This window comes from Carassius auratus, chromosome 29 (genome assembly GCF_003368295.1).
Source record: "Carassius auratus strain Wakin chromosome 29, ASM336829v1, whole genome shotgun sequence".
NCBI classification, from domain to species: Eukaryota; Metazoa; Chordata; class Actinopteri; order Cypriniformes; family Cyprinidae; genus Carassius; species Carassius auratus.
Window position 1 is genome coordinate 18,332,333 of NC_039271.1, and position 14,568 is coordinate 18,346,900.

Genomic DNA, 14,568 nt, shown 5'->3' on the forward strand with positions numbered 1-14,568 from the left:
TAGATGGAATAGGGTCTAACATACATATTGTTGGTTTATACAATTCTTCCTCTCCTATAGTAGAGATTGAGTGGAACTGTTCCTCTGGGGATCTATAGTGCACAATAGAGCAGATGCTATACTGTAGCTGATGGCTGCATGGTTACAATTTTAACTCTAATAGTATTGATTTATGAAGTAGTTCATAAAGCCATTACTGCTGTGATGCTGGGAAATGTCAACACTTGTTGATGCTTTATTTTAAGTTAATTTAGCCAATGTATTGAATAAATACCTGGGGTTATGTTTGTTTTCTTTTACATCGCAATTGTCATGTTCCTGCAGGCATCCACAAGCACTGCCTCAGCATGCTCAAGGCCCAGGCATGAGATGCAGCAATCATGACCATCAGATGGATCCAATGGAGTAATTGCTCTTTTAGAAAAAAACACAGAAGTTTTGAAGCGCCTAGGAGGAGTTGCAATGATCAAAGCAGCAGCTCTGGCAACCCCCATTGACACACTGTTACACCAACATTCGCGAATGTCTTGATGACACTCCTGCTTGGTAGCTGTAAGGTAGGGCTCCAAAGTGAAAAGCTGAATGTGCGACTGCACACGCTCTCCCTATATACCCGCACTGCGGGACAGGGTGCGCAATGCAAATCTCGCATGCCAACATTCATTGGATTGTTTTGTTAACATTCAAAGGTGATTAATCTCTCTAGCGATTCATCAGTAAATGACGTAATGTTGACCATGACTGACTCGAGAGGAAACAACAATCAAAATAAAATAAACTATAGGTTAAGTTAAATTTTACATTTATTTAAAACGAACACATTTTTAAATGAACAAAGTTATTATTTTTATTATTATTATTATTATTATTATTATTATTCAATTCAGCACATTTAACTTTTGGTTAAACTGGATTGAAGTTGCTTAGTGAAGAAAGAAAGAAAGAAAGAAAGAAAGAAAGAAAGAAAGAAAGGATTCTGCACTGTTTAGTGAATTCACCTAAATTGTCTTCCACATCTGAATCAATAAATCATATGTGCCTCCAAATGTAGATCGCCATACCAGGCATTGCTCATTTTAAACAGAGAAAGAAACAGCCATAAACATAATGAAATTACAATTTTGTTTTAGCAACTTATTTTCACTTATTTAATTTATTCTTAAAATATTTAATGATAAAAACAAGTAGCTGTGGCTGTAAGGTCTTCGGTGCCAGTCGAGGCAGCAATCCCCGATCCCGGTGGTGGACACTGGAAGTAAGGGATGTTGTCAAGCTGAAGAAGGAGTACTATCGGGCCTGGATGGCTTGTGGGACTCCGGAGGCAGCTGACAGGTACCGGCAGACCAAGCGGACTGCAGCCCGGGTAGTCGTGGAGGCAAAAAATTGGGCCTGGGGAGGAGTTCGGTGAGGCCATGGAGAAAGACTTGGTTGGCCTCGACAAGTTTCTGTTAAACCATTCAACGCCTCAGGATGGGGAAGCAGTGCCCTACCAACACTGTTTACAGTGGAGATGGGCACCTGTTGACCTCAACTGGGGATATCGTTGGGCGGTGGAAGAAATACTTCGAGGATCTCCTCAATCCCACCGACTTGTCTTCCGTTGAGGAAGCAGTGGCTGGGGACTCGGAGGAGGACTCGTTCAACACCCGGGCTTAAGTCATCGAGGTAGTTAAAAAGCTCCTTGGTGGCAAGGCACCAGGGGTGGATGAGATCCGCCCTGAGTACCTCAAGTCTCTGGATGTTGTGGGGCTGTCTTGGTTGACACGCCTCTGCAACATCGCATGGCAGTTGGGGACAGTACCTCTGGACTGGCAGACCGGGGATGGTGGTCCCTCTTTTCAAGAAGGGGGACCGGAGAGTGGGTTCCATCTATAGGGGGACCACACTTTTCAGCCTCCCTGGGAAAGTCTATCACAGGGTACTGGAGAGGAGAATTCAACCGATAGTGAAACCTCGGATTCTGGAGCAACAGTGTGGTTTTCGTCCCGGTCGTGGAACACTGGACCAGCTCTATACCCTTTCCGGGGTGCTGGAGGGTTCATGGGAGTTTGCCCAACCAGTCCAAATGTGTTTTGGCGGCCCCCTGCTTAGGGCTGTTCGGTCCCAGTACGACCGGAGCAAGAGCTTGGTTCGCATTGCCGACAGTAAGTCAGAACTGTTCCCAGTGCATGTTGGACTCCGGCAGGGCTGCCCTTTGTCACCAGTTCTGTTCATAATTTTTATGGACAGAATTTCTAGGCACAGCCAAGGGCCGGAGAGTGTCTGGTTTGGGGACCATACGATTTCGTCGCTGCTTTTTGCGGATGATGTTGTCGTGTTGGCCTCCTCAGACCAGGATCTTCAGCTTGCACTGGGTCGGTTTGCAGCCGAGTGTGAAGCGGCTGGGATGAGAATCAGCACCTCCAAGTCCGAGGCCATGGTTCTCAGTCGGAAAAGGTGGATTGCCCACTTCAGGTTGGTGGGGAGTTCCTGCCTCAAGTGGAGGAGTTCAGGTATCTTGGGGTCTTGTTCACGAGTGAGTGAAGGATGGAACGGGAGATTGACAGACGGATCGGTGCAGCTTTTGCAGTAATGCGGTCGCTGTACCAGTCTGTCGTGGTGAAGAAGGAGCTGAGCTGTATGGCAAAGCTCTCGATTTACAGTCAATCTACGTTCCTACCCTCACCTATGGTCATGAGCTGTGGGTCATGACCGAAAGGACAAGATCCCGGATACAGGTGGCCAAAATTAGCTTTCTCCGTAGGGTGGCTGGGCGCTCCCTTAGAGATAGGTTGATAAACTCACGAGGAGCTCAGAGTAGAGCTGTTGCTTCTCCACATCGAGAGGAGCCAGCTGAGGTGGCTGGGGCATCTATTTCGGATGCCTCCATGACGCCTTCCCAGGGAGGTGTTCCGGGCACGTCCCACCGGGAGGATGCCCCGGGGAAGACCTAGGACACGCTGGAGGGACTATGTCTCCCGGCTGCCCTCGGAACGCCTCGGGGTTCCCCCGGAAGAGCTGGAGGAAGTGGCTAGGGAGAGGGAAGTCTAGGCGTCTCTGCTTAAACTGTTGCCCCCGCGACCCGGCTCCGGAAGATGATGGATGGAAAAACAAGTATTTCATGTAAATTAATTTAAGACTTTCTGAACTGTCTCTGGAGCTGTCAAGGCTTGAAGGTGAGCACTGTGCAAACAAACACAAGCACAAAAAAATATAATAATTGTACGTCAGAAACCCCAAATAGAAGTTGTTTTCTCCAAACCTTTAAAATAAAAAAGTTAAAAGCAGTTTATATGACTCTGTGTAATACTTGGAACTGAATGATTGCTTTTCTACAATAAATCAATATTTTTGTGTGTTTGTTTTTGTCAATTTTTATTCCTATTTATGAGTACCCGTGGTTATGTTTTTGAACATGAAACAAGGAAAATTGCTACTTGAATTTGAACATAAACAGTAAGACAGTCCTGCTTTATGGAGCAAAGCATGACCCATGTTCTGTATCTCTCATTTCCATGTTATTCATGTTAAATAAGGTTATTCACAAAGGTACAACATATAAAACTGTTAAAAATATAACTTGTAGACCTTTCGAAATACATGTGATGACATATTTTACTCCTGGGAATAAAAAATAGAATTTTTTTAGTGTTTCTTTTTTAAATATTTTCTTACGATAAGCAATGTGGTACTCTTCCATTTAACCATGCTTAATGCAAATCATCCAAAATGTTGCTACTGAAAAATGGAAATTAACTTTATTGAAGTCTTTATGTGTACAGTATCTATATCCTTGTTACCCTTGGAATACAGTGATTAATTCAGTTCAAGGACACGTACTAAAGTACTAAAGGTTCTTCTCTGATTGTGATAAATGTGAATGGTTGACCCAGTCATTTTAATGTTCCACATCAGTGTTTTCATTTGTAGAGCACTGCTGTATAGAATAGTCCTTATCTCTCTCCCTCTTTACATTTAGGTTTATAATTTCTTTGCCTAAATTTTCCCTTAAAAGTCTGTTCTTCAGTCTGCGCTCATATAATCAATGCATTTATTATTATTATTATTATTATTATTGGTGTATTACTTTTCTTCTTTGGTCTGTAAAAAAAGACAGAGTGTCAAAAACATAATCCAGCAGAAAGCTTTTTCACAGAGCAGTTAGGTTCACAGTTTCAGATCAGATAAGAAATGCTGAAGGAGCCCCATGAAGCCTGTGTCTGGTTCAGGGTTGTCTTAGACAGGGTAGGTGCCTCATTGTCCTGTGCTTCATCTTAAAGTCATTAAGGCTCTTACTGTACCACAATCTGTGAGGCGCTTTGTGAATGTACAGTATTTTCTCCGTGGCACAAGGGGTTGCTGCCCATTGCTGCAGAGCCAGGTGTTAAGCAGATGAGACATAGCAAGTATCTACAGCAGGTGGGCGAAGCAGCAAGAGGCTTCATCTCGTGGTGCTCCAGGAACCCCTTTCAGTGTTAGGACACCTAGATCAACCAGAAACATACATAAATCATGATCAGTGTTGCAGATCCATGGGTGTAGAGGTGATGTGAAAAGTGTGTGTATTTGTGTGTGTGTGTGTGTGGGGGGGGGTCTGTGGGTTGCCCCCCCTAAAAATATAATTAAAGACCATCTGTGAATTGTAAATATTAATTTTATACATTTAAATTTTATACATATAAATTTATTTTTTTTAATTAATAAAACCACACAAACAGAGAAAAAAATGCATTTTAAGTTTAGAAACATTTTGAGCCCCACCCCTCCCTTGCCTCACAGTGCTTTGGTCCAAATACCGTATTTTCCGGACTATAAGTCACACCTTTTTTCATAGTTTGGCTGGTCCTTCGACTTATAGTAAGGTGTGACTTATTTATCAAAATTAATTTGACATAAACCAAGAGAAAACATTACCGTCTACAGCCGCGAAAGGGTGTTTTCTCTTGGTTCTTGGTTATAAATAAATGCAACTTATATATGTTTTTTTCCTAGTCATGACGTATTTTTGGACTGATGCGACTTATACTTAGGTGCACTTATAATCCAAAAAACACGGTACCTGCTTTCCCTTTTTACATCACCTACACACAAGTCCAGTGAGAGGGAACAAAGTCAATATTGTGGAACTTCAGTAAGTAAGGCTGTGAAGACCATTTTATTCACTTATTGGATGAAGTGATTATTTTCTCTTTATGATGTGTTTTTCAATGAGTCTGCTATATTACCAATAATAATGTTACTTGCTTAAAAAATATGTTGTTCATTAGATGCTCAACAAAAACACTTCTCTTTCTCGTCAAGTCACCTTTATTTGTATAGCGTTTTGTACAATACTAATTATTTCAGAGCAGTTTTACAGTTTCAAGCAATGGGAGCGGTGGGTGCTTGAGCACCTGCCACTTTTACCCTTGATGCCCAAAGTGCCCTTTTGTTTAGGCAGTTTATATATATATATATATATATATATATGTATATATATATATATATTGTGACGGGGTGAAGAAGTACATGACATGAGGATCAAGGTAACTTTCCCGAAGGGTGGATTTTATTGTAACCGTGAAGGGGAAATAGGCAACGTGAGGGGTTACTGGTGCTCAGTGCTCTGTGTTCTCTTTTCCTTTGGTGTGCAGTGCTGTGTGGGTCCGCAGGAGGATGTCCATTAGCTGCTGGAAGGTGGCAGGAGCCCCATGCAGGCCGAGGGGTAGGACCCGGTATTGCCAGTGGCCACTAGGGGTCGAGAACGCCATCTTCGGCTTGGCCTGCTCGGTTAGGGGACCTGCCAGTAGCTCTTGGTGAGGTCGAGAGTCAAAATGTACCGGGCCCTTCCCAGGCGATCCAAGAGTTCATCAACCTGCGGCATTGTGTTGCCGTCAAACTCCGAGACTTCGTTCAGGCGATGGAAGTCGTTGCAAAAGCGGAAGGTGCCATCGGGCTTTGGAACCATGACAATGGGGCTGGACCAGGGGCTGCGTGATGGTTTGATGGTCACTAACCTTAACATCTCCTGTACCTCCTCCTCAATGGCGTTTCGCTGAGCCTCCGGAACACGATAGGGCTGCAAGCTGGGGCCCGGTCCCGACCCAGCGCTTCAGAAGGTTCACGTGGTACAGCTGGTCCTCTCTGCATCTTCTGGGCTGCCGGACTTGGTAGGTGACAGGGCCGATCCTTTCCTTGATGGTGTAGGGACCTTGCCAGCTGGCCAAGAATTTATAGGCGGCGGTGGGGATGAGGACCATGACATGGTCTCCTGAATGAAACTCCCGTGGCTGGGCCACCCTGTTGTAATGTCGTTGCTGGACTTTGGCCAGGTGCTCCCGGACAATGGGCATGACCTTGTTGATCCTCTCCCGCATCTCCCGGACATGCTTGATTGTGGAGCGGTGGACGGCAGGCTGCTGTTCCCAGGCTTCTCAGGCGACATCAAGCAGGCCGCGGGGCTGCCGGCCGAAGACGAGCTCAAAGGGGGTAAATCCGGAAGCCTGGACAGGACATAGGGTAACATCTTGTCCCAGTCGCGCTTGTCTTCAGCAGCCACTCGCCGCAGCATCTGCTTCAGCGTTTGATTGAAACGTTAGACCAGGCCGTCCGTTTGCGGGTGGTATATGGTGGTGCGGAGCTGTTTTATCTGGAGAAGCTTGCAGAGGTCAGCCATCACCTGGGACATGAAGGGGGTACCTTGGTCAGTCAGTATCTGGGATCGTAAGCCGACTCGACAACTCAACAGGAAGAGCTCCTGAGCGATGGCTTTCACGGTGGCTTTGCGGAGGGGGATGGCCTCAGGGTAGCGGGTGGCATAGTCCAGGATGACCAGGATGTGTTTGTGTCCCCGAGTGGACTTCAGCAGCGACCCCACTAGGTCCATTCTGATCCACTCGAAGGGCACCTCAATGATGGGCAGCGGAATCAGCGGGCTGGGGGGATGGGTGCATGGAGACGTCCATTGACAGGTGGGACAGGCCTGATAGAAGCGTTTTACCTCGGTCTCCAGGCCTGGCCAATGGAAACGGTCGCGTATGCGTTGGATGGTGTTTTGGGCCCCCAGGTGGCCAGCCATGGGATGGGCATGCGCCAGCTACATCACTGCTCCTGTCTTGGTGCGTGGCACTACCAACAGTGTTTTTTCCTCCCCCCTTCACTATGCGACACAGTACAGCAGGCCATTTTTGACCACGAAGGGAGGTGTTGGGTGGGGTGCCAGTTGGAGGACCTTCCCATCAGCGATCCTCACTTGGGCCCAGCAGTGTTTGAGGAGGTTATCCTCGTGCTGCTCTTGGGTGAAGGCCCCAGCCCCAGTCACCTGCTGGAAGAGGTCATTTTTGAGGTTAGGGTTATGATGGGAAGACTCACCCTCTCTGGGGCTGTCCGAGGCCAGCAGCATGGGGTGCCGTCTGGGCTTCATGCTGGGGGCGGTTCCCGGCGGGTCTGACAGGCTGGCTAGCGGAGGCGAAGAGGCGGTCGAACTGGGGTTACCGGCCACCTGCCAGAGAGGGTGGGGAAGGGCCCGTAGGAGGTGGTCCACTACTATGCGCTCTGCTACCTGGTATGCAGTGGGACAGGTCATGCATAGACTATCATAAAATGACAGGTCATGTATAGACTATCGATAGTCTTTTTGAATTTAAATTTAATTTAAATCTAGAAACTATGTGAAAATACCTGCCCAAATAACATTTCATTAGGGTTACCACCATTAATGCGATAACGCATCCCAGCCAGCACATGACCGACCTTCAACGTTGAAATATGGTTGAAATAAGGTCAGTTGTGGTTTCAATGTTGAAACAACGTTGATTCAACATTTAAAGATGAATGGTTGAAAAACTTCCAGCACATGACCAACTTTGTTTGAGATAAGGTCAGTTGAGGTTTCAACATTGAAACAACGTTGATTCAACATTTAAAGATGAACAGTTGAAAAACTTCCAGCACATGACCCACTTTCAACGTTGAAATATGGTTGAAATAAGGTCAGTTATTTTAACGAAACAACGTTAAAAATGTTTACTGCTAAATGGTTGAAAAAGGTTAACAAACTTTTAAATTATTTATATTAAATTATTTAAGATTATTATTATTTTAATAGCTTTTTAAAATATTTTAGTCCTGATACCTATTCTAAAATCTAAAGGTATATGTTAAATATTATCATCATTAAAAACAATAAAACTATATATATTTCGCTGTTTTATCACACTGAAACAACTCCTATTGGTAGTTTTATTTTATTATTTTGATCATGATTGGTTAATCTGGCTGTCAACCAGGAAACTGGACAATGATTCGGTTCGCGCCTTTATACATTTAAAAATATAACAGTTATTGTCGTCTTTCTGTGAGTGAGGCGGTTGACTGTGAGCTGCTGCTCGTTATAACTTTACTTTTCAGTAAACCATTTCTTCTTTCCCCTTGTAGAGTCATCAAAGATCCAGCTTATTCTTGAAACATTGGTAAGAAATTGTTAATCTGCTACATTGCACTGTCTCTTCTAGAAGAGATTAATTGACCTTTTGTAATAGGTTTTGATTGTACTTAGTTTAATAAAAATGTACTTTTTTTTTTTTACTTGTTTTACTACACTGTTTTGCTAGTGTTCTAATTAAAACAGTGTAACTGTGGACTCTGAAAGCACTGCTTATGAATAATTTGTTAATATTGTAAATTTTCATCTGAATACATTAAATAAGTGTTTAATGAATAGTGTTGTCCACATTGTTTCCAACCTCACTGTTGCTGAACTGTAAAGTGAAAATGTTTTGTGATTTATTTTGCATTCAGTATTATTATTATTATTATTATTATTATTATTATTATTATTATTATTATTAATAATCTATTTCAACTTTTGGTCCCACTTTATATTAGGTGGCCTTAACTACTATGTAGTTACATAAAAAAAATAAGTACAGTGTTCTTATTGTGTTCATATTGTATTGTAAAACCCTTTTGCTGCTATTGAGGTGGGGTTGGAGGTATGGGTAAGTTTAAGGGTGGGTTAAGGTGTAAAGTATGGGTCAACAGTGTAATTATAAATGTAATTACAGAAATTAAATACAGATGTAATTACATGTCTTTTTTTATTGATATAAGTACAATGTAAAAACATTTATGTACACAATAAGTACATTGTACTAAATTATGAATTAAAATGTAAGTACATAGTAGTTAAGGCCACTTAATATGAAGTGGGTCCCAACTTTTTTTTCTTTTTTTTTTATGGATGTCCACACTAGTGTTAATTTAGTCAATTTTTGTTTTCATTTTAGTCTTAGTCTGAAGTGTTAGTTTTTATCATATTTAGTCAACCTTATCCAAATTAATTTTAGTCAACATTTTAGTCTAGTTTTAGTCCAAGAAAAACGTGTTATTTTAGTAAAACAATTATTATTAATAAACCATAAAGTATTAATTTGGGCCACTAAATTTTTTATTTAGTCTCACTCAAATGTAAATTTTAGTTATCTTATTTAGACAACTTTGTTGTGGTTTTGTTAAGTCACGTTTAGTCAATGAAATCTAAGTCACATTTTTGTCATTCTGTATAATGGTTAAACTAATTAAATATTTTTGCTCAAAATTATAATCGTAATGATTGCTGTCACTTGAGAAATTTACTTTTGTATTTCAGGTATTGCACTTTCACCATTAAGCACGAATAAAGAGAATGTGGACACATACTGACATAGTGAATTTGATCTCATTTAGTGTAATAATTTATTATAGCCTTTTCAATATATAAATTAAGCCCAAAGACTTATGAAGTCTCTGTCTACATTACGATAAACAGCTAAAACAAACAAAAAATATTATTAAAATGAAATTCCTAGTTACTCCATATTGCAATAGCCTATTTATCTATTTCTTCAGTGATTAAGTGTATTTATTCAGCGATCACAATCGCAAACAATATAGTCAAGATCTCATGACAGAACACAGTTTGTTTGTTTTTCAGATCATCAGCTGTGGCATTTTTGCAAGGAGGAGCGAGCATGTGCATAAGGTTGCCAGATTGCTTTAAATAAGTAAAATGTATCAATGTACCAGAGAAGCTCTGATTTATTTATTGACTTTATTACTGTCTCGTCATGGGAAAAAAGCTCTAACAAAACAAAAATATTTTTTTTTAACAAAATTAAAGGGTTAGTTCACCCAAAAATGAAAATTAGCTAGTGTTTTATTGACCCTAGAGGCATCATAGGTGTATATGACTTTCTTCTTTCAGACAAATCCATTCAGAGTTATATAAAAATTGCATGGCTATTCCAAGCTTTATGATTGCAGTCAGCAGGTGTTGCAGCTGAACAGTCCACGGGTTTTGTCAAATAAAGCACGCGCATTCATTATTAGTGTGCCTCACATTGCTCTGGGGTGGGTGGGGGTGTGGGGGTTTGTGAGAACATTTTTGTAAGAAAACAATCCATATTTGAAATGTAATAAATACTTTCTTTCATATGTGGAAGCAGTTCCAGCGATGATGTAAGACATCAGTGTTGCGTGATTAGGGAAGAACGTGGATAGAGAATGTAACAAAATGCTGATCATGAATTAGAAGTGAAATTTGAGGATTTGCAAAAAAAAATGTAGTGGGATTTAAATGTAAAATTAAATTAAAATTAAATTTATGCATTTAGCAGACGCTTTTATCCAAAGTGACTTACAGTGCATTCAGGCTATCAATTTTTACCTATCATGTGTTCCCGGGGAATTGAACCCCCAACCTTGCGCTAGCTTGCTTGCTAACGCAATACTTTACCAGTTGAGCTACAGGAACACTAAAAACCAAGATTTAAACCAAGAGGAGACCGGTTTTTCTTTGCTAAAGTAAGGTAACTTTGTTTCCTTTGCTCCTATAAACAAGCTTGCGAGACTAGCATATCTCAGAGGCATGCGCACTGTGCATATGTGCTGCGCACATGTTCTGCATCATCTGCCAGAATGGCTTCAGTGTATGACATAATGGAAGTGAGAGAAAAGTAAAGTGTTTATTTGATTCAAAATATGGATTTTTCTTTTTACAAAAATGCATGGACTCACTACAGGAGGCCTTTATTCACACCCCACCCACCCGCATGCTTTATTTGATGACTTGTGGACTGTTCAACTCCAGCACTCATTGACTGCAGTGATAAAGCTTGGAATAGCCAGGATTTTTTTTATATAACTCCAACTGGATTCTTCTCTAGAGAGTGATATACACCTAGGAGGGGTGTTGATGACCTGGGTTTGAATCCACTGAGCCAGGTGGGGCTCACTGACCGTGCCTGCAAATCTCTCATGCTAATGCTAGCAACAGAGCAGTCTTAAGTGTCAGAGAACAAAGGTCGATGGATTGTAGTAGAGAACAAAGGTCGATGGATTGTAGTGGCTCCAATGGAGGAATCTTCAGAGCCCTCAACACCGTGGGCAGATCCCATGATGTGGCGAGGCGGGTTAAGCCTTCTGGACCCCTTCAGAAAATGAACAACCAAGTTGTTTCTTCCCACCAATTAGCCAGCTACAGGAGTGCAAGAATAGGCTATGCAAGCTACATAGACCTTGAGCGGGGAAGGGGAATGGCCCTTATAGCTACAGCTCTTGCAGGAAGGACAATATCAGACACATGTCGTATGAAATTGGGTCCCATCTGGGCTGCGGGCTGTACACCAGGCAGAAAAGAAAGAACATTTAAGGATGTAGATTCATCTTGTAGACTTTGCTCTAGCCTGAGATACAGTGTTTAGCAAGCTCTCTGGGAGGCTCACAAGCTGTGTCTGAGGTAGATAATGGGCCTTAGGCTGCCATCCTTCTTGGGGACTCGCTCTTGGTTGGAGAAATAATAAATATAACCTTGCTTTCAGAAGTCCTCCTGAAGTAACGTATACTTATCTTTGAGAAGCTAAATCAGCTAAACACACTGGAGCCTGAGGACAAGACACGACAAAGGTGAGTGCTAAGAACAGCTAGAAGATCCGAGCTATTGAAACGAGTAACAACAGTCTGACAATAGACAGAGAAACACAGGGAATGATAAAGAGAAAGAATTAGAAGAACATAGAAAACAGGTGGTGAGCAATTAAGGTTCACAACACAGGAACAAGGAGGGCGGGGAAAACTCAATCAGGTAGACGCGGTGAGCTGACAAGTGATACAAACACACACACACACACACACAGACACACACACACACACCGAAAAGGCAGGTGATTAGACCCGAGACCCCACAGTACCCCCCCTCCCAGGAGCGTCACCTGATGCTCTAGGAAGGGCCCTACCTCGATGCCGCCGGAAGTCCTCAATCAACGAGCGGTCCAGAATGTCCCGGGACGGCACCCAGCACCTCTCCTCTGGACCATACCCCTCCCAGTCCACAAGATACTGAAACCCCCTGCCGCGGCGCCGCTCATCGAGTAATCTCTTAACCGTATAGGTAGGAGATCCATCCACAAGACGAGGGGGCGGGGGGGTGGGCCGACTACAAGCAGGATTAAGGGGGGAAGAGAACACCAGCTTGACCCTGGAAACATGAAACACTGGGTGAACCCGACCAAAAGTTGGAGGGAGCTTGAGCCTGATCGCCACCGGACTAACCACCTTGGTGATGCGGAATGGCCCAATGAATCTGGGTGCCAGCTTACGAGAAGGCGCCCGGAGAGGCAGATCCTTGGTAGAAAGCCAAACCCGCTGACCACACACATAGGCAGGAGGAGAGGACCGGCGACGATCAGCTGCGGTCTTGGTTCGGCCAGAGGTTTGGATCAGAATCCTCCTGACCTTCTCCCAGGTGCGACGGCAGCGCTGGACGAAAGCCAGGGCGGATGGAACCGCTGCGTCGGGTTCCTGTGACGGGAACAGAGGTGGGTTATAACCAACAGAACACTCAAAAGGGGACATACCTGATGCGGCCACCGGAAGAGTGTTATGAGCGTATTCTGCCCAGGAGAGCTGCTGGCACCAGGAACTCGGATTGTTGGATGCTAGACAGCGGAGCATTCTTCCTAGATCCTGGTTGGCCCGCTCACACTGCCCATTGGTCTGGGGATGAAACCCTGAAGACAGACTTGAGGAGGCCCCAATCTGTCTACAAAATTCCCTCCAGAACCGGGAGACGAACTGGGGACCCCTATCAGAAACCACATCCACCGGAAACCCATGGAGACGGAAGACGTGGTCCACCACCAGTTGGGCGGTCTCCCGGGCGGAGGGCAGCTTGGGCAGGGGGATAAAATGAACAGCTTTGGAAAAGCGATCCACCACCGTGAGAACAACAGTGTTACCCTTCGACGAAGGAAGCCCAGAGACGAAATCAAGGGCAATGTGTGACCAAGGATGGGAAGGGATAGGGAGAGGGGTTAGCAGACCATCAGGAGGACGATTGACCGGCTTACTTTGGGCACATGTGGGGCAGGCCAACACAAACTGTCTAACATCGGCGGCCATAGTAGGCCACCAGAAACACTGTCGGATGGCAGACAACGTTCTCCGAATACCTGGATGGCAGACTAACCTGGATGAGTGACCGCACTCAAGGACTTCACCCTCAAGGAGAGGGTGAAGTTGAACCTGGCAAAGAAGAGCGCCCAACGGGCCTGGCGCGAGCTCAGCCTCTTGGCCGAACGGATGTATTCCAGGTTCTTGTGATCCGTCCAGACCAAGAAGGGCTGCACTGACCCCTCCAACCAGTGACGCCTCTCACCCAAGGCCAATCGTACCGCCAAAAGTTCTCTATTGCCGATGTTGTAGTTACGTTCTGCAGGACTGAGACGACGAGAGAAGAATGCACAAGGGTGGAGCTTCCCATCGTGGAGGGAACGCTGAGATAGAACTGCGCCAACCCCGACGTCCGAAGCATCAACCTCAACAATGAACTGGGCCTCAGGATCTGGAACCAACAGAACAGGTGCAGAGACAAAACGGGACTTTAAAATGTCAAAGGCTACCTGCGCCTCCCGGTTCCATCTGAAGGACACCTTAGTGGAGGTTAAGGCTGTGAGTGGTGCAGCGGTCTGACCAAAATTTCTGATGAATCGCCGGTAGAAGTTGGCAAAACCCAGGAATCGCTGCAGAGCCTTCCGGGAGTCAGGGACCAGCCACTGGGCGACAGCTTCAATCTTAGCTGGATCTGGCTTGATCCCCTCCGTAGAAATAATGTGGCCAAGGAACGTAACTGGCTCAACGTGGAATTCGCACTTCTCCGCCTTAACAAACAACTGATTTTCTAGTAACCGCTGGAGAAACCGTCTGACATGCTGGGTGTGTAATTGGAGAGAAGGGGAGAAAATCAAGATATCATCCAAATACACGAAGACAAATTGATTGATCATGTCACCCAACACGCTGTTGACGAGTCGCTGGAAAACGGCTGGAGCATTGGTAAGACCAAACGGAAGAACCAAGCACTCGTAGTGTCCCGAAGGAGTGTTAAACGCCGTCTTCCACTCATCCCCCTCCCGAATGCGCACCAAGTGGTAGGCGTTGCGCAGGTCTAACTTGGTGAAGACGCGAGCTCCCTATAATAATTCAAAAGCAGAAGACATTAAAGGTAGGGGGTACCTGTTCTTAATAGTAATGTCATTCAAACCTCTGTAGTCAATACAGGGGCGCAGGGAGCCG

At 44.3% G+C, this 14,568-nt stretch overlaps 1 protein-coding gene across 3 annotated transcripts in view; it reads right to left on the reverse strand.

Moving 5' to 3' along the window:
* Positions 1 to 14,568, reverse strand: part of LOC113048268 (protein FAM19A5-like) — a 191,591-nt gene that overhangs the window by 13,959 nt on the left and 163,064 nt on the right. For 2 of the 3 annotated variants that reach the window (XM_026209978.1, XM_026209979.1), the window contains exon 4: positions 3,718 to 4,463. The exons of the other annotated variant lie outside the window; for it this stretch is intronic. In XM_026209978.1, the coding sequence (XP_026065763.1) occupies positions 4,455 to 4,463 (9 nt within the window). In that variant the 3' untranslated portion in view covers positions 3,718 to 4,454. Of the gene's footprint in view, positions 1 to 3,717; positions 4,464 to 14,568 lie in introns of those variants that run through there. 3 annotated transcript variants of the gene reach the window in all.